Source organism: Suricata suricatta, chromosome 5, assembly GCF_006229205.1.
Source record: "Suricata suricatta isolate VVHF042 chromosome 5, meerkat_22Aug2017_6uvM2_HiC, whole genome shotgun sequence".
Lineage (NCBI taxonomy): Eukaryota > Metazoa > Chordata > Mammalia > Carnivora > Herpestidae > Suricata > Suricata suricatta.
The window spans coordinates 138,687,978-138,708,823 of record NC_043704.1 but is presented as its reverse complement, the minus strand read 5'-3'; the positions used below and the strand labels follow the sequence as shown (position 1 = coordinate 138,708,823).

Here is a 20,846-nt window from a genome sequence, read left to right as displayed (position 1 = left end):
GTGCACTGTGCACCTGTTAATATTTCTCTGTTAAGGGAGGCTTATTGACTGTCCAGGGCCTGTCATTTCAGGAAATATTCTTTTAATGGTGTCTCTCAGTTTCTCTTGTTGTGCCTTTGAATATTTTATTACCCTACTCAGCGATATTTGGGACTTGCTATCATGCACACTTTGGCTTGTTTCTTGGAGTAGCCCTAAGAAGGAAAACAGACAGACACACACAGAGGGAACAGTAACACACAAATGCCCAGACAAATCAAACACACATTAAAAGGGGGAAAGAAAAGAAAGAAAATGGAGAGGAAAGAGACGAAAAGAAGAAGAAAAAAATAAAAAAATATAAAGGAGGTCAGAGACCGCAAAGGACAGTGGACAGTCTAAAAGTGTATGACCAGTTGAGGGGAGAGGTAGGGATGAGATATAGGAGAATATATCTGGATTGCAAGAAGGTAAAAAAGAGAAAGAAAAAGAAGAAGTAAGAGTTTTAAAAAATTTAAGTAAAAAAAAAGAGTAATAATAATAATATGTACAGAAAAAGAAGAAGAGGAAAAAAAGAAAAGTGTAAAAAAAAGAAACCCCTGCAGCTCCCCTTCGTGGATCGGTGTGGTTTGGTGTGGTAGGTCTCGGAGGCTGCTCTCAGAGGCTTTGCCTTGGTGTCTGCAGAGATTAGATAGGTGGCATGCCAATCTCGGTTGAACTATGCAGTTTAGGCCACTCTAATGAGTCCGATCTCCTTGTTACGCGGTTGAGCAGAGTTGTATTTTCCAGGCCTGCCTAGGTTCAGAGTTTCAGTCCATGCACTTTTATGCTACCACAGATGAGATGTATTTTCTTTGGTGGCTGGCTTCTTAGGGGGAGGAATTGGTTTGTCTTGGCTCTGGCAGGGATTTTTGCTGCCCCTGCCTGAGGCAAGATGCGCAGCAGGAGGTGAAGTGCATGCCTTCACAGACCCAACCCCCAGCCGGATCGCTTTGTGTTGGGGGAGGAATTAGTGCGCAGCTGTTGCCCGAGGAGCCGGGAGCTGCTGGAAATGAGCTGGGAGCTCCTGCAGCCTGAGCACGCACCCAGGCCTCCACCGCCGCCAACTCCCTGCTGGGATCGCGCAGAGGTGGGGGCTATTTTTTCCCTGTTGGCACCCAGGATTCAGGATTTGCGCGGCCAATGCTGGGGGCGAGATGATCTGTGGAAATGAGGTGCGTTTTCCAGCTCCCAAAACCGAGGTCGAAGTGAGCGCCCCTGACACTGCTGCAGCTGCTGCGGAGGCTGCTGACTCCCACCTGAGATGGCACAAGGCTGGAAGCTGTTCTTTTCATTGTGCCACCTGGGTTTAGGATTTGGGCTACCCAGCAGTTATCTATGGAGTGAGCTTCTCTCTCCAAGGGCGGTTAAGCGTTCTTTACCTCTTCCCCAGAGACAGTACTATGAGCGTGTTCAGTCTCTCTGTCCCTTTGTCTCTCGGGCTCCGCGAGTTCCCCCGCATTGGGCTGGGGCTCCCACCTCCCCTGCCCGTCCCGGGCTGGCCCATTTTGCAATCTCCCCAGTTTGCACTGACTCACTCAGGTATCCTTGAGGTTCTCTTCCTTCTGGAGTCCGTATTTTCTTCTTCCGCTCTTGCAGATGAGAGTAATGACCTTCTCAGTTCCATAGATGGGACAGACAAAGTTTACAGAGCTCCCTTCCTCTCCGCCATCTTGGCTCCTCCCTCACTGTTCTTTAACTGAAAGACTTGTACAAGTATATCTTTGATAAAAGCATATTTGAAAAAAACTTAATTTCTGAGAAATAATTTGTTGCTTGCTTTTATAAGTTTTAATGGTATAATGAAATTCATTTAATATTTAATGTTTGAAATTGTTACCTCCAATCTTTCAGGCATTCAGTAAGAAGAAGATTGATGACAGAAAAGAATGGTTAACAAATTTTATGGAGGATCGGAGACAGCGTAGGTTACATGGTTTGCCAGAGGTTAGTCATAAAGAGTGGTGGTCGGGGGGAAGAAGGAGATTAAAAGAAATACAGGACTAATGACTGTGTTGCTATGTAACTTTTTTCTTAGCAATTTTTGTATGGTACAGCAACAAAGCATTTGACTTATAATGATTTTATCAACAAGGAATTGATTCTTTTCTCAAACTCAGACAATGAGCGATCTATACCATCTCTTGTTGATGGTAAGTAGCTTTTGTTTGAAAATCTTTCTCACTTTTGTATATAGTTATTGAGTATATTTTAATTTCATGTATTCTAAGCCATTCTTATAATGAATTTTAAAATTCTGAATTTGTTTTTGAGATCTTTTGGTAGGACTGAAATCTTTTATAGTCCTTGAATCTTTAGAATCTTTTAAAACTCTTTATGTTTATTAGGAAAATTAATTATAAGGGGATTTTTAAAGTTTTGCCCCAAGTTGATTGCAGACTTAGTGAGATCACTACCTGAGCTGAAATCAAAAGTCGGACGCTTAACCAACTGAGCCACCCAGGCACCCCTGAGACAAATTTTTAAAAACACCTGTATACTTCAGTACCCAAAACCTAATACATTATCTAACTTGCCAAAAAATATTTAGAACCTGGTACCCAGTAGTTAGAGCAGATTTTTGTCTTCTATCTAGAAATATTTAATTTTCATTTTATAACTTTTAGCTAGTTGATCTTTGTGTTCCTTGGGTTTTCAGTTAATAGCAGATGGTTCTACCTATCCATATTATTTGTAGTCTAAATTGGTTTCAGATGCCTAAACGTTTATTCCAGTATTGTGTGCCTATTATTTTATTTGTGTCAATTTTGCCTCCTCAATTAGATTATAAAATTCTCAAGGAAAGTGGCCATATTTTGTCATCCTCTTGTTTCTACCATGCTCTGTGCCCACGATGATGATGATAGCTAGCATATACTGAAAAGCTTATTACTGTGCTCACTGATCTAGAGCAAGAAGAATGATAAGGAAGCAGAATGCTTTGCTTGCATTATCTCATGTAATCCTTATGATCACCCTGTTAGGAAGGTAATTATTTCTATTACACTGATGAGGACACTGAGACATACTGGTTTAGTAATTTGCAAAAAGTCAAATGGTAAATGGCCAAGTTGAGGAGAGTATACAGATCAGTGGGATTCTAAAGCCTGCATTTTTAAAAAAAATTGTTAATGTTTTTTATTTATTTTTGAGAGACAAAGACAGCGCAAGCAGGGGAGGGTCAGAGAGAGAGGGAGACACAGAATCCGAAGCAGGCTCCAGGCTCTGAGCTAGCTGTCAGCACAGAGCCTGACGCGGGGCTTGAACCCACGAACCATGAGATCATGACCTGAGCTGAAGCCGGATGCTTAACCCACTGAGCCACCCAGGCACCCCTAAAGCCTACATTCTTAACTGCCACAACACATCTCTTCTTTATAAGGGTGTTCTGATTTGAGATACCATAATAATACACTTTTTAAGATCATTGATGGTTTGTTGCTGCTTCAGTTACAACTGGCATTTGGGTGTATGGATGTTTGGCAACTCCTGTGAAAGGGATTTGGTGCCCTGAGCAGTTCTTTAAGACTAGAAGGTGGGCTTTTACTTGGTACTTCACTTTTGGAATAGAGATGGTATAAAATGTTATTATGTACTTACTTTGTTAGAGAATCTCAGGTAACAGTTTTAGTTATTTTTTAAAAGCAAACTATTTTTGCTTTTTTCTCTTGAATATATAGAACATTGTTGTCATTGAAAGAAACACTGCAACTATATGTGGAGTAATATTCTTAAAAGAGGTTGTTCTTTTTAAAAATAGGCTTTAAGCCAGGCCAACGTAAAGTTTTATTTACCTGTTTCAAGAGGAATGATAAGCGTGAAGTAAAAGTTGCCCAGTTGGCCGGATCTGTGGCTGAGATGTCTGCTTACCATCATGGAGAAGTAAGCATTAAGATTGGGGTCAACTGAGAACTGTACTTGCTGGCATGAGGAATGACAGTTAAGCATAATAACGCATTTTTTCTTTTTATAAGTTCTTTGGAAATGTGTAAGACAATCAAGAATTTGGATTTTAATAAAAATTAGGGCATATATATGCAGAATTTAGAATATTAACATTCTGTTCTGTTTCTGTGCTATAGCAAGCTTTGATGATGACTATCGTGAATTTGGCTCAGAACTTTGTGGGAAGTAACAACATTAACTTGCTTCAGCCAATTGGTCAGTTTGGAACTCGGCTTCATGGTGGTAAAGATGCTGCAAGCCCTCGTTATATTTTCACAATGTTAAGGTAACAATTTATTTTTGCTGATACAGTGGTATAAAGTTCTATTTGAAGTTTCTTCTTTTTAAATGTTTTTTATTTATTTTTGAGACAGAGACAGAGCATGAATGGGGGAGGGTCAGAGAGAGAGGGAGACACAGAATCTGAAACAGGCTCTAGGCTCTGAGCTGTCAGCACAGAGCTTGACACGGGGCTCGAACCCATGAACCATGAGATCATAACCTGAACTGGAGTCAGACACTTAACAACTGACCACCCAGGCGTCCCAAGTTCTATTTGAAGCTTCTGTTGGAACTAACTAAATGTTTGACAGAATTGCAATATGGAGAGATGATTGGGTACTCCATTGAGGGTGAATGTTCCAAATTACTTGATTGCAAATAGAATGAAGTATTTTTGATTGCAGTGTTTGTGAGTTATTGGTGAAACCAGTCCTAATTAATGTAGGGATGTTTTCTCATCGAACTTTACTTTATAGGCTGAAGAGAGGTTTTGGGATTTAGTCACAGCAAGAGGAAATCAAGAAAACGTTATTTACCAATACTAAGAAATTATGTAGGCTAGTAAGTAAGCACATAAGTAAAATAGGGCAATTTTATTCTGATTTTCTGCCTGAAAAATCTATTTGATAAGTTTAGTAAATTATATTGCTAAGCACATGTAATCAAAATTTTTTAAAATGTTCTTAATTTTTGAAATGTAGTCTTTATGTATAAAGTTCTATTTCCTAAAACAAAGCCATTTTTCCATATTTTTCCCCTTTCATTAGCTCTTTGTCAAGACTGCTTTTTCCTGCTGTGGATGACAACCTGCTCAAATTCCTTTATGATGATAATCAACGTGTAGAGCCTGAGTGGTATATTCCTATAATCCCCATGGTTTTAATAAATGGTGCTGAGGGCATTGGTACTGGATGGGCTTGTAAGCTACCCAACTATGATGCTAGGGAAATTGTGAATAACGTCAGACGAATGCTAGATGGCTTGGATCCTCATCCTATGGTAATTGTTTAGAACTTACTGTATGTATTATTTATTTAACAAATGATAGTGTGTAAAAGTACAAAGTCCAGTCATTTTAGAAAAGTATTGGTCCCATTTTCATTTTGGAACATATTGTAGACAATAAAGACCTTATTAGTGTGTAACTTGATATATGCTTATGGTAAAAGATATAAGCTTTGGAAAAAGCCTGGAGAATAAGGATTATGGGGTTAAGGGTTTAGTTTTCCATTGAAAATTAAAAATACCTCATTTTCAGGCTTTTAAATGTCTAAATTATATAGAGAATAATACTTTTATGACAGAATTATGTGCAACTTTTGTTTTTGTTCTAAAAACAAATCCTATTAGAGTTGTAAGGACACTTAAAAACACATTGTGTATATTCTAATGTATCCTCATAATTTTCTGTCCCAAATTCCCTCCAAGAAAAACTTCTCAAAAAAGTGTCTTTCCTTTTTTGACATGAATTAAAATCACTTGGATGTTTCACTTTATAAAGATACACTTAAATAAAAGTATATTTATTTTATTTTTTTAAATGTTTGTTTACAAAAAAAATTTGTTTTCATCTTTATTTTTGAGAGTGAGACAGAGAGAGACAGAATATGAGCAGGAAGAGGCACAGAATCTGAAATAGGGTCCAGGCTCTGAGTTGTCAGCACAGAGCCTTACCTGGGGCTAGAACCAACGAACCGTGAGATCTTGGGCCTGAGCCCCAGTACGACACTTAACCAACTACAGCCACCCAGGCGCCTCAGTGTTTGTTTATTTTTGAAGGAGAGAAAGAGCATGAGCCCATAAGTGACACACAGAGAGGGAAACACAGAATCCAAAGCAGGCTTCAGGTTCTGAGCTGTCAGCACAGAGCCTGATGCAGGACTTGAAGTCACTAACTGTGAGATCATGACCTGAGCTGAAGTCAGATGCTTAACTGACTGAGATACCCAGGCATCCGGCATCCCTAAAAGTGTATTTCCAATACAGAAATTAAAAAATTATAGGGGCGCTTTGGTGGCTCAGTCAGCTAAGTGTCCGGCTTTGTCTCAGGTCATGATCTCATGGTTCATGGGTTCAAGCCCCATGTCGGGCTCTGTGCTGACAGCTAGCTCAGAGCCTGGAGCCTGCTTCAGATTTGGTGTCTCTCTCTCTCTCTCTGACCCTCTGCTGCTTGCGCTGTCTCTCTTTGTCTCTCAAAAAAAAAAATACAATAAAGCAAAAAAATTAAAAAAATTATAATGCTCATTGTAGAAAATATAAAGAAGCAGAGGAAAAAATACTTCATAAAACCAGCATATGGAAATAAAATATTTTAATGTATTTCTCTCCAGGTTTTATTTCATTCTTATATTTTAAAATCAAACAAAACATTAGGTTTTAAGTATGATTTAAAATTTGTCCCTTTAAATACTTTAAAGTACTCTAAAATATTCCTAATAGAGGCAAAAAATGTTTGATGATTATTGTGTCTTAATTTTTTCAGAATATTAAGTCAATCTGTTTGGTCAATACTTGCTTTTCATGTGGTCTCTCTATATAGATATATATGTATATATTGTAAAAATATTCAAAATGTTGGAGCAGAGTATGGAAGGAGAGTAGTGGCCTGGAAGGCAAATCATGGGAGAAAAGGTAGGAAGTCAGATTGGGTGTAGGTTGTGGAAGGCTTTCAATATAACATCCAAGAAGTTTGATTTTAAAGGATTATTAATCTAGGGGAGAAGAAGGGATAGAGGCAATAGGCTGAAAAAAAATAGAAGACTAGGAAAAAGGAAGCTAAGGTTTTGAGATTGGGAGATGTTGAAATTATATTCACAGAAGATGTGAATTCAAGATTGATTATTTGGAGACAGATTATTGAGGATGAGGAATTTAGTGTCAGTCATGTTAACTGTCAATAGCAGTAGACCATAGACTAAGGGGCATTCAAATGTGGTATAGGCAGTTAGGAAAGAAGTAGTGCCTTAAGTTATTTGTATTTTTCTCTGCAGCTTCCAAATTACAAAAACTTTAAAGGAACAATCCAAGAGCTTGGTCAAAACCAATACGCTGTCAGTGGTGAAATATTTGTGGTGGATAGAAACACAGTAGAGATTACAGAGCTTCCCGTTAGAACTTGGACACAGGTTAGTATATGCATATGAGCTGCTTGTCAGGAGGGCAAGTGCGTTTGTCCATCATTGTTTGTCCTAAGTCTGGACAGTGTTTAAAAATTCCTTTATACATTTTTGACCACTCCAATGGAATTTGTGCTCTGAATGTTGAAGTAATAATTTAAAAGTTTATTTAAAATGTAAATGACCTAAGCTAGCTTGGAGCCCTTACAAACATGGAATATAAATTCATGTCAGTATCAGCTGTTACAGATCTAAAAGTGTATGCGTGTCATCTCTTGTCAGGTGGGCTTGCTGTTCTCCTCTTCATACTCGTACCCTTCCCTTGCCCTTTAGTGTATGAACAGATCAGAACCGTGATGTGTATATCCTCTTTCACCCCCGAGACCCCCATGTATTGTCCTCTATAGAGGCTGGCCAGGAGCTGTTAGAGATGGCGTTTTTCTTTTTTTCCCACCAGAATTGGGGATATTTTAAAAATTGCATGACTTATAGTATGAGAGTACAAGTGTGTGTCAGGAAAAGAATGACTTCTTTTTATCCTTTGTAGGTATACAAAGAACAAGTTTTGGAACCTATGCTAAATGGAACGGATAAAACACCAGCATTAATTTCTGATTATAAGGAATATCATACTGATACAACTGTGAAATTTGTGGTGAAAATGACTGAAGAGAAGCTTGCACAAGCAGAAGCTGCTGGATTGCATAAAGTTTTTAAACTTCAAACTACTCTTACTTGTAATTCCATGGTAATTGATTAGATTTACTATTAATTTAATGTTTTTTCCATGTCATGAGTTGGATTTTTGCAGTTGGCTTCATGATGTTTGTAGCTATAAGTCTGAATGGTTTCCCCCTGTATATTTGCTGATGATTCTAGAGGTGCATTCCTTTTCCTCTCCTGTTATCCATTAACTCAATCCCAACTCTGTGTTTGTGCATGTGGGCTTGAACACAGAGGATATGTACACTGACCAGAAGTTACGAGAATGATTGGTGCAGGATTTTCATGTCCCTTATGCTGTGTCTGTTAGCATTTTAATCGTGGAGTACTTATCTTCCCATAGCTCTCCCCTGCTTTATCAAACTTGTATATTTGTGTTTGTATATCATTGGAGAGAAAGGTAGAAAATGAACATGTATGAGTCACCCTCATTCCATTCCAAATTAGCTTTTAGACATAAAAAAAGAGTAAAAGAAAAAGTCCAGTAGCACAGTGGCTGAGACAAACTGCCATAATCTGCAAAGACAGACAGATGGAAAAAAGGAGAACAAGAATAGAGAAGAAGGAAAATTTTCCTCCAAATTGAGGAAGCTTGAATGAGTTATAGCATAATTATAAAAAATAAAAGAGAGATAAACCTCTATTGGGTATATGGGGGAGAGAGAACTTTAACATTTGTAAAGTCAGAGATAGAATATGTTTGTTTTTAGTTTGAAAAAAATTTCTTAGATGGTTTTATAGCCATTTTGAATAAGGACCTTTTTTTAAAGGACATTTTTCTTTCAAAATTATTTTAAGTATTTTCATAGTTTTGAGAATTGAATGTGTCAGTTTCTTGGAGTCACCAAAGGAATGTTTACTTAATAATTTTGGTTCTGTTTAACAAGCATTTAGTGGTGGTGTCTGTTCATTTAAGTATACTGTAGCTATTTTAGATACTGTAGGGGTCCTACAAGTGAAAAATACCAGTACAGATTTATGTCATCTTCAAAAATTTTGTGTTTCCTTTAGGTACTCTTTGATCATATGGGATGTCTCAAGAAGTATGAAACTGTGCAAGACATTTTGAAAGAATTCTTTGATTTACGATTAAGTTATTATGGTTTACGTAAGGAGTGGCTTGTAGGAATGTTGGGAGCAGAATCTACAAAGCTTAATAATCAAGCCCGTTTCATTTTAGAGAAGATACAGGGAAAAATTACCATAGGTAAGATGTAACCTTTAAAAATTTAAACAGTTAAAATGGAAAAAAAACTTTATTAATAGAAGACATTTTTATCAGTAGAATATAAACAAATACAAATTGAATCTCTTTTCTTGATCCTAACTTTATTTTTCCCTCACATAGAGAATAGGTCAAAGAAAGATTTGATTCAAATGTTAGTCCAGAGAGGTTATGAATCTGACCCAGTGAAAGCCTGGAAAGAAGCACAAGAAAAGGTAATCATTTGCAGAACAAGACATTGAGAGAAGCTTTTAAAAGCAAATTCCAAAACAAAAAACCCAACCGCTAAATTTTAAATTGAATACTGCTATAAAGGTGCCGAGTTCTCTGTTTGGAGACTGAAGTCTTCTGTTTATCCACAGAACAGATACAGTACAGGAATTTGCAGTGCACACCCACCACAAAGCCCTTTGCCAGTGTGACTCAACCAGGGCCTGGAGAAATGACTCCAGGTGTGAGAAGGTAGCTCAGTCTCCTTGGCCTTTTTTCTGAGCCTGCCATTAAAGGGTGTTAGTTGTGGTGGTGGTTTTGGTGCGGTGCATGTGTACAACCGGGAACTACACTGGTAGCACATAAATGATTTCACACTGGTCTGACTGTTGCCGTAGCATGGTATCCAGTCACCATTCACTTGGTCTGGTTTCGGTTTGTGCTGGGAAGACTAGAGACAAAATCTTCGATATTATGGTGTTTATTGAGCACCAGGTATGTGCTCTGTCCTGTGCTTAGATCTTTGACTAGAAGTTTAAACCCTGGAACTTCAGATTAAAAGTCTGATCTTTTATTTATTAAATTGTCCATTTCAGATCATAAAGTACTGATATTCAGTGAATGGAATATTGAAACTTTGAGATTCTTCCCAAAAATTAGTTTCTTTCTGTTGTATATAATTAAAAGAAAGATTTTAAAAGGGAATACAACATTGTGATTGAGAACACAAATGTACAAAAGGAAGAGCATTATGGAAATGACTGATTTCTTAATTAGAATGTTGTGTTTATATGATGCTGATAGCAGTTATGATTATATGATGTAACTTAAAGTGAAACTTGACACTTCCCTACATTTATGAATTCTCAACCCACAATGTTTTTCATATTTTTTATCAACTACATTGAACTGTTGTTTTTATTATTTAAGCTTTTTGAAATTTTGAACAGTCCATAGAATGCCAGATATTAGAGTGAATAAATTTAGAATAAATTATTTACTTAGCCATTATATATTAAGATAATAGGCTTATTTATCGTTTGGGAAAAATGGGGGAGGATGAGATGGGGAGTGTTCAAAATTAAAATGATCTAAGCACTTTGCTTTCCTTTCAGTGGTTTACTGCATTTTTAAACCCCAAATTATGGTTTATACACTGCTTGCCCTTCTGTATCGTTGTTGGTTTAAACTATATCTTAAAAAAAATTAACTAGTAAGCTAGTAAATTTAATGCTTAGTTTTAAAAGGTAAAGATGTTTAGGGTTTGAGAATGCCCTTCCAGCAGAAGTAGACTTTATAGGTAAAACCTAGCGGTTGGTTTTAGTAATTTCATTGTCACCATCACAATTTTTTCAGCATCTTGGCCATGTGTTCACTTTGGGGGTGAAGGTAACAAAAGGAGCTGCTCTTACCAGAGTGTCCTGTTGTGTAGAGTTGGAGAAGAGAGAATTATAAAGCAGATAATTATGAGATTAAAGTTTTTATTCTTGATTTCTGAAAGTATCCTTAGTTATCTTCATGTTAACAGTGGTAGATACACATATATCCAGAGTGTTACCAATATTCTGGGTGTCATCAAAACCTAGAGCAAATAGACTTTTAGAGTATGGATCAAAACAGGATTTTATGACAGCCAGATAATATTTTAATAATAGTGTAACAACCTAAATATTCCATAGAAACACACTGTTTCATGAAGAATTTTTAAACAGTAGACTTTACCAATTTGTCGTAAGTACTATCTGTCTAGGTACTCATTAATCATCGGCTCAGCAACAGCATTTCTTATTTGGCTAATGCTGCTTAATTGAATTCATAATTCTGTTTATGTAATGAAGCATGTTGCTTTGTAATTTTTATCTTTATCCCTTCTAAAGTACGCTAAATTTTACTTTGTGCATATATGCATTGTTTTACTGAAAATTTTAAACTAAATCGAAAGCCATTTTTTTTCTTTTTTTGCTTACCAAAAGTGAACATTTGGTTTCATGGGATGTCTTGATTAACTCAGTCATTTTAAATTATCTGAGTGCCTTAAATAATTTAAATGCAATTTTATTTAATGTCTATTGTTATTTTGAAAATCATAAAGGTGATGTCACCTATAATAACTTCTATTAAATTCATTGGATTTTGAAATTTAATATTAGCATAAGAGGATTTTTTATTGGAACTGTTTCTATGAAAACAGACCTTGTAAATAAAAATTTAGAACAGCCCTCACAATTCTTACTCTAACTCACCAGCTATTAAATTTTTAATTGAACTTTCGGTTCATTCTGATATAAGTATTCTTGCTTTAGAGAGTTTTTATTAAGAAGTCCTACTTAGTGATTTCACTTAGCATATTTATATACAACTATAAAGCATTCTTTGTAAGTGATACTTATTTTGGGTTTCAAATTGTTAATTCACTCACCAATATAAAAATCTGACAAGATGTGGTGATAAAACATTAGTTCTAGTCTATTAATTTCAAGCTGTGGTGTCTTCTCACTTTATTACTTAGTGCCTGGGCAAAGCAGTTAATTTTTCATCAGATTCCTAGATAAATAGGGATGGAATATACATTCCTTTTGAATATTTATTATTGTGTATTTTTAGAAAACTTTTTATAGCAAATACCTTTTTTTATATTGTAATCCTGCAGATAGAAATCTAAAATAACCCCATCTACCCTGAATATAATAGCATTAAGAGTATATATAGCATTTGTGGAATTTTTAGCTCCATACTCAATAAAATTCAGCATTGACTTGATACTATACAGGACTTTAATATCAAGTTTATTATTTTTTACAGGCAGCAGAAGAGGAAGAAACACAAAACCCGCATGATGATAGTTCCTCTGATTCAGGAACTCCTTCAGGCCCTGATTTTAATTATATTTTAAATATGTCTCTGTGGTCTCTTACTAAAGAAAAAGTTGAAGAACTGATTAAACAGAGAGATGCAAAAGTATGAACCTTTGTGGGTTAAATAATTTGAAACTATTTCAGTATTATCCATTTCCTTGTTTTTCTTTTTACAAAAAGAAGTGATTTGATTTACCCTTCATACCTTATTAAATTACTAAATGTTTAAATTTTACTACTTTTTTATTATAGGGGCGAGAGGTCAATGATCTTAAAAGGAAATCTCCTTCAGATCTTTGGAAAGAAGATTTAGCAGCATTTGTTGAAGAACTGGAGGTAGGTTAAGTCTCCCTTACAATATATTTGGAAAAGTAATGTTTATGAAATAAGAATGAAAATTCTTTTTTTGTTTTGTTTGTTTTTGTTTTTGTTTTTATTTTTTGAGAGACAGAGACAGATCATGAGCAGGGAAGGGGCAGAGAGAGAGGACACACAGAATCAGAAGCAGGCTCCAGGCTCTGAGCTGTCGCACACAGTCCCACGCAAGGCTTGAACCCATGAACTATGAGATCATGACCTGAGCCGAAGTCAGACAGTCAACCAACTGAGCCATCAAGGGGCCCCAAGAATGAAAATTCTTTAATTAAATTATTTCAGTTTCTTTTAAATCTGTAAAGGTTAATGTGTTTATAGGGTGCATTAGGATTAAGCTTCTAGCTCTATGAAGTTATACAGAAAAGTTATATTTGGTATAGATGAGTGTAAAAAGCTATATGGAGTTAAAAATTAGAATAAACTGAATACTAATATTTTCTGTTAGTTAAATTTTCTTAACTTCAAAATAGTTTATTGATTCAGTTTCTTTTTCCCCAAAGAGGTAAGAACAAAATATATGATTGAAAGAAGTACTTTTACAAAGTGGAATGATAATGTCTTTAGGTTTTTAACAGACAAATTTTAATACTTTTTGTTATAATATAGTTTTCTCCAGGTAGAATTTTAATTCTAAAAAAATAAGTGTAGAGAAAGATAAAAAATGTAAATTTTTTCTAAAGTTGCCCAATTTGTTTTGAAGCAACTGACACAGGTAAAATCTTACAGTTAAATTAAGGTTAGCAATATTATCATCTGATTTTGAGTAGCACTAGGTCAATTACTATTTATTATTACTCATATGATAGTACCTTTTTTTTTTTAACTTTTTAGTTTCATTGATTTTTGTCCACATGTTCTAGTTTTACTTTCATATCCTAAATCAGAATTAGGACTCTTAGAAAGGAGGGTGGTAGGTAGCTTTATAGAATTTCTGGAATTTTTCAGTGCTATTGGTCCCGGGTTTCCTTAATCATCTTTCTTCTTTTTTTTTTTTTTTTAATTTTTAAAAATGTCTTTATTTTGAGAGACAGAGCAGAGGGCGAGTGGGGGAGGGGCAGAGAGAGAGGGAGACACAGAATCTGAGCAGGCTCCAGACTCTGAGCTGTCGGTACAAAGCCTGACGTGGGGCTTGAACCCACTGATTGTGAGATTATGACCTGAGCCGAAGCTGGATGCTTAACCGACTGAGCCACCCAGGCGCCCCTCCTTAATCATCTTTCAAGTGTCATAATATGACTTAGATTTTTTAAAATTTGATAATTTTTTCCCTGCTGACACATGAAACAGGTATACATTAAAAGAACATATTGCTTCTGATTAATATTAATAATAGGCTAATCCTGTTTTAAGTTGGATCCCTGGTTCTTAACATAGTGAGACACAGAAAGCTTTTTGTGGCTGTGACTGCAAATTTCCTTATTATTGAAATACCATCACTCAGAACAGTCCCAGTGATAACCCTATTCTTCCCCCTCCTTTTTTTTTTTTTTTTTTTTACTATTCTTCTACTTTTAATTCATCACCTTTTTTTATTACTTGATAATAAAGTAATAAAGCTAATGCAAAATAGGTCCAAACAACTTATTTTTTCTGGATATAGTAACTTTTTATATATAAAAAGATATATAGACTTAAATTTCATGTCCCTCTGTTATCATTTAAAATCTTATGATACCATTGAGTATTGTGTATTAGCACTGTGTTCTATGTAATCCTCCTAGATTGATTCCTATCACAATCCCAAGTGAGAGAGCTTATTAAAGTTATTTAGATGAAGATCCTGAAGTTTAGAGAGGTTAAATAACTTGTTTAGGGAGGGATTATATTATTATGGTTAAGAACAGTCACTCATGTTTGTAGAGTCCATAAAATGGGGATTACATGATTTTTAATCCCTAGCACTTAAGTTATAATTTATAGAGCACCTATTATTTCTTGTATTAGTTTAAGCTAATAATCAAAGTGCTAAGATTGAAATCCAGGTGTGTCTGATTTCAAAGCTTATGCTATTTCCTTTAAGCTGTTGTGCTGCACAGATGTCCTGTTTATCTGCAGGACCAGGGATGTCTTGCAATGTGAGTAGAATGCGATGCCGAGCATCACATGATCACATCCGAGCCAGTGTTTCTTGAAGTTTGCCTTGATATTCAAGTGCTTTGGATTATAAGCATGTCTTCGGAATGAACTATGCTCACAAACCAAGGATTTACTGTAGTTTTAATTTCTTATGCAGTAGTGATTCCTTTTCTAATGAGTTGTTTTGCACCCACTTTTTTTTTTTTTTAATAATTATTATACTTCAGAAAGTGGAAGCGCAAGAACGAGAAGATATTCTGGCTGGAATGGCTGGGAAAGCAATAAAAGGTAAAGTTGGCAAACCTAAGGTTAAGAAACTTCAGTTGGAAGAGACAATGCCTTCCCCTTACGGGAGAAGAATAGTTCCTGAAATTACTGCAATGAAGGCAGATGCCAGCAAAAAGTTGCTGAAGAGGAAAAAGGTATGACATTTCCTTAGTTTTAGCTCATTGGTAGACTCCATCTTCCTAATGATATACATATTTATGTATATATGTATTTCAGGTTTACTGTGTGCTTATTAAGTCATGCTTTGTTTCTAATATATTTCACTGTGCTAGGAAATCATTTGTTCTATGAAAGTAGTTGGTCCATGGAAAGAAAATGTAAGTCAAGGATCCATATATATGTAAAGAGCAACTTAGTTGATTGTGTTTTTAAAATGAGAGCTAGATAGAGTCTATTTAGCAGCATTCTACATTAAAATCCTGGAACAACAACCAAAAAAAGCATATCAGCTTTAAAATATAAATTTTAGTTCTGTATCATGACCAGTTAAGGAAGTCTTTTAAGCAGGAAAGTGTCTGTTTGGTTTTAAAAGTAAGCTCTCTTTTACTATTTATTTGTTTTTTAGTTAAAAAATTATCAAGCACCTCCCATGTCATTGGCATTCATTGGTTCTATTGAGAAATTAGAAGTATGGACTTAAGCTCCTCTTAGAAGGTTGTTGGGCAAGAGTTAGCCAGACTGAGAAGGCCGTTCCGAGTTGAGGAAACAGGAGGCATGATGGTCTGAGAGAGGCAGATTTTTCTGGGTAGGTTGATTTTAGAGCGTAGGGGATAGATAGATATGCCCCATAGTCTACTTAGAGCTTGGGAAATGAGCTCAGAGCTGGAGTAAAGTCTTCTACTATTCTGATAAACTGATGTCGGTACTATTTGCCTCTTACCTAGCTTCCTACCACACGCAGATTCCTCCTTAGGATATGGCTTCTCTCCTTTTCAGTTGGTGTTTGTTCTTGGCACTCTTCTCTTCACCTTACGTAGTCTCAGGTAACCTCACCTATGTCCAGAGCTTTTTTCACTTGCACTGATGACTCTTAAATCTCTATCCCTAAGCTGTAGTGTTTTCAGGAGTGCCATGTTTAAACAGCTACCTGACTGCCCAAAGCCCCCTCAGACTCCACATAACTGAAGCGGAGCCCATTATCCTGATTTCAAAACCTCTTCCACATCTGTGCTTTATCACCTATCACAAACAAGCCCAAAACCTGGGACTTTCTCATTCAATCAGTAACTAAATCCTACTGACCGCCTATGAAGCAGTTTCAAAATCATACCTCCTCCCTTTTCTTGGTCCCCATTGATACGGTCTTACAATTTCTAAGTTTTTTCTGATGTTAAGTGTTCCTCTTAATTAGTCTTCCTGTCTCTAGTTATCTTATCATGACCTCTACATTTTTGTACTTCATTCTTCTCTGTCTGGTCTCTTACCACCCAAGTGATATTTCCAAAAATAAGTCTTCCTTGCATAAATGCTTAAGAATTTTCAGCGACTCCCCACTGACTGCACACAGATTCTACTATCCAGTGATATAGCAACTACATATCTCCCTGTGTTTCCATGTGCCTACTCTTTGCTTTTCCCTTTCCTTAAATCCTAGCAGATTATTTGTTATTTGCTAAACATAATGTGGTGATCGTGCCTCTGTATCTTTTCTCTGGGATACTCTTCCCTCCTTTCCTTTTCACTTGACAAATATACATGATTCTTTCAAAACCCAGTCAGAAAGGCTCCTTCTCCATGAAGTCATCTCTGACCTTGCCTTGGGCAGAGTTGCTCACTTCTCCTCCTGGGTTAATTTTATACCTCCCTCCGTATTTGTTATTTGTGTTGTAATGACTTGTTCTGGTGTCCTTCTCTTTTAATAATCTTAGGGTAGGGAGACTTTGACTAATGCCTAGTAGTGCATGACGGGTGTTGCTTCTCGTCCTTCAGTAATCTGTGATTTTTTTTCTGGTATGTAGAGACCTCAACTATAGGAACTTATTTTGCAGGTACTCTTTGGTGTATTTTGCTATTGGTCTGAAAGTCCCTTTGATAATCAAAAGCTGCCTTATTTTTTTATGGTTATTTTTAAATAGCTATTATTTCATAGAGTGTATCAGAAGATTAGAGTGGTCAGCATATCAGTTGCTACAGATAAATAAAGTAGAAGATGGTCTGATCAAAGTCTTCTGGATTACTATTTTTTTTTTTTTTTTACTTATATGAAGAAGGGATCTGTTGGCTGGAGATGTAGCTCTAAAATGGATGGTGTTAATTTTTATTTTAATTCCTGGTTATTTATTTATTTAATGTATAGGGTGATCTTGATACCACAGCAGTAAAAGTAGAATTTGATGAAGAATTCAGTGGAATACCAGTAGAAGGTACAGGAGAAGAGCCATTGATCCCATCAGCTCCTGTAAATAAAGGTCCCAAACCCAAAAGGGAGAAAAAGGAACCTGGTGAGGAACTCTTCTTAAAAATTTTTTTCTTTGTTTTATTTATTTAGAGTGTGAGTGGGGGAGAGGGAGAGAGAGAATCAATAGCAGGCTTCATGCACTGTCAGCACAGAGCCTGATGTGGGGCTCGATCTCACGAACCTGAGCTGAAATCAAGAGTCTGCTGCTTAACTGGTTGAGCCACTCAAGCGCTCCTACCTACAAAGATTTTTTTGTGAAGGGGGGAGAAAATACATATGTACGGGGTATTACTAAATTTTTTTATTGTGCTTTTTTTCTAGTAGTAGATGTAATGTTTCAATTTTCATGAACATTTGTTATAATTAACCTTTCACTAGGTTTTATTTTTAGTAATGACATTTGTATAAATATTGATACATATCTTATTGTTCTTTTATTTTTAGGTACCAGAGTGAGAAAAACACCTACATCATCTGGTAAATCCACTGCAAAGAAAGTGAAGAAACGGAATCCTTGGTCAGATGATGAATCCAAGTCAGAAAGTGACTTGGAAGAAACAGAGCCTGTGGTTATTCCCAGAGATTCCTTGCTTAGGAGAGCAGCTGGTATTTTGATACATTTTATAATTATGTTTTTGTATATTATAGTTTGCCCAAATTGGTCTTACTCATATAAGTTGGTATTGTTAGTATTTTCAATGCCATTAAAGTACTGAATTGTTAGTATTTCAGAAGTTAGAGCTCATGAAGACAAAAAAGTTGGCTTTAGAGAATGATGTTTTTAGCAAAGTTGGACACAGAGGACAGTGAAGTGAATCATGTTTTCTTATTGGTTTTTATGTTTGGTAAAAATGGTTTCTTGGTAGAATATCAACACTGATAGATCAGTAGAAGTGCTTCGTAGTTTTTGTTTTGTTTTCTACCCCAAATATCATGAAAAATTTCATGATAAATTTCATGATTAGAAGTCTGATTATATGCACATAGCATAAGTTATATAATTGCAGTGCTAGAGTTAGGATGAAGATACTATTTTGTTATTCTGTATTGCTGTTATGCATGCAGTTTTATCCTTTGATTATTCATTAATTTGAAGTTTTCAAGTATTTAAAAATTGAGTGTTCTATTTTAAAGATTCTTCTCAAATTTTATTAAGTCCTAATTAAAATGAATGATACCTTATTATGGTTGTTTTAATTCTTTGGTTCTCTAATCCCCAGTGGTTGAATTTCTTTACCCAATGTGCAAAGGTAGTACAATGTAGGGGAATTTTTAATAAGAGTAACTTATGTGAAAATTAAATTAGATACTTCAAAATTGTATTTAGATTTTTTTGTATACCTAAAATGAAGTATAAAATTACACAGCGTTGAAATTATTTATAAATTTTATTCCATAATATATGCTAGAAATTATAAGACTTGCATTATACCAATGTGCCCTTCCCCATATTCGTTACCTTTTTATGCTTTATATTAAATTATTGTTTAATAATATGTTGAGGTATTATCTCTATATTTCTCATTCATCTGAATTATTGTCTGTTATTTCATAGTAAAACTATTGTGAATAGAAGATAGAAATTTTTATGTAAGAAGTTAAGAGAAAGTTCAGCACTTTGTAAGACTAGTAAAATTTGTCTTTTGTAATTGCAGAAATGGGAAATCTTAGTAGTCCCTTTTACAATGGCCTATATTCCTCACTATTTTTGAGTAATATTTAAGTGTGACAGATTGCACCCTAACTATCTTTATCAGTCTGTGATTCCATGTACCAAATGTAGCATTAGCCTCCTGAGCACCATCAAAATAACTGAAGCCAAAGTTGTTGGCTTTTCCTCTGAAGGCTTGTCTTTTTCCCCCCTTTTGTTATTTTTAGAGATAGATGGAATATATTCAAATGCAGTAATTATAATATTTCATGTAGATAAAGCTGGATTTAACATTCATGTTTTTTCCTCCTCTTAGCTGAAAGGCCTAAGTACACATTTGACTTCTCAGAAGAGGAGGAGGATGATGCTGATGATGATGAAGACAATAATGATTTAGAGGAATTGAAAGTGAAAGCATCTCCCATAACAAATGATGGGGAAGATGAATTTGTTCCTTCAGATGGCCTAGATAAAGATGAATATACATTTTCACCTGGCAAACCAAAAGCTACTCCAGAGTAAGTAGTAAAGTAACTATTCACTTATATGGTACAGTTCATTCTTTAGGCATCTGTCAAAGATCTAGTAAACTATGTCTAAGAATTTGTTATCATTGGAGGTATGGTCCTCCTCACAAAGGAAAAAATCTGGGTAATGTTGCAGCTGTTTGCAGAACTGTTGTCTATAGTAAATATTTTAGGCTTTGCAGGCCACGTGGTCTCTGTTGCAGCTACTCAGTTGTTGCCATGGTAGCATGAAAGCAAGCCATAAACCATATGTAAATGACCAAGCGTAGCTGTGTTCCAGTAAAACTTTATAAGAAGAGGCGGCAGGCCTATGGGACACTGTCTGACAACATGGTTCAGAGAACTGGGAGGATTTAATCTTCCCTAGCTTAGGCCTTGATTTTTTTTTTTTTTTTTTTTTTTGCCTCTGGAGTGTATTGAACCTCCATGTGTAGGATGTGAAGTTTGTAATCATCTATTATAAGAAGTATTTTATCATATGCAGTCTAGGATTAAAAATAGGATCACTGAGGACTCTGACAGAGATTCTGACTTTCTTAGGTTTTTGGCCATAATTTAACAAAGCGATTCAAGAATTCAACATCAGTAATCATAAAGTTTAATGTAGTGATATTTTGAATAACCATTCCTCGGTTTCCATTCTTTTATGTTAAATCATTGGTTTTTCTGGTGTCTCTGACTGTATTTCTATGCATACCTGTGCATATGAGACAGAAAAAAGTAGTTTGGTTCCCCTTTGACAAAGAGAAACCAATGAGAGAACTGTAATTATAAACCTGCAGCACATTATATAGTTTGCCAAGGTTGAAACTAAAATTATATTGTGATTAATTTTTCTAATAGAAAATCTTCACATGACAAAAAAGGTCAAGACTTCGGGAATCTCTTCTCATTTCCTTCATACTCTCAGAAGTCAGAAGATGGTATGCTCATTTAGTCTTTTCATTGATTGCTTAACTGTATTATTGCTATGGATTTTTAGGAGTGGAAAACTTTTCTTTTTACATTTCCCTCAATGTAATAAGGTTGATTTACTTTTCCTGAGATGAGTACCAACTAACTGGTCAAAATAGGCATTATGGGACCAGTTAGGTTGATAGGTGTTGTGCGTATGGAGTGTATGGGTGTGGGTATAGTGTTTTAATGAGAGAAAAACA

At 35.6% G+C, this 20,846-nt stretch overlaps 1 protein-coding gene across 1 annotated transcript in view; it reads left to right on the top strand.

Annotated features, from left to right (window-relative positions):
• Window positions 1-20,846, top strand: part of TOP2B (DNA topoisomerase II beta) — a 55,307-nt gene that overhangs the window by 27,438 nt on the left and 7,023 nt on the right. The window contains exons 17-32 of the mRNA XM_029938774.1: window positions 1,873-1,965; window positions 2,057-2,171; window positions 3,779-3,900; window positions 4,101-4,249; window positions 5,013-5,244; window positions 7,236-7,370; window positions 7,909-8,109; window positions 9,096-9,291; window positions 9,433-9,524; window positions 12,322-12,477; window positions 12,627-12,710; window positions 15,053-15,247; window positions 17,410-17,554; window positions 17,956-18,117; window positions 19,479-19,680; window positions 20,533-20,612. Coding sequence (XP_029794634.1) covers window positions 1,873-1,965; window positions 2,057-2,171; window positions 3,779-3,900; window positions 4,101-4,249; window positions 5,013-5,244; window positions 7,236-7,370; window positions 7,909-8,109; window positions 9,096-9,291; window positions 9,433-9,524; window positions 12,322-12,477; window positions 12,627-12,710; window positions 15,053-15,247; window positions 17,410-17,554; window positions 17,956-18,117; window positions 19,479-19,680; window positions 20,533-20,612 — 2,359 coding nt within the window. The remainder of the gene's footprint in view (window positions 1-1,872; window positions 1,966-2,056; window positions 2,172-3,778; window positions 3,901-4,100; window positions 4,250-5,012; window positions 5,245-7,235; window positions 7,371-7,908; window positions 8,110-9,095; window positions 9,292-9,432; window positions 9,525-12,321; window positions 12,478-12,626; window positions 12,711-15,052; window positions 15,248-17,409; window positions 17,555-17,955; window positions 18,118-19,478; window positions 19,681-20,532; window positions 20,613-20,846) is intronic.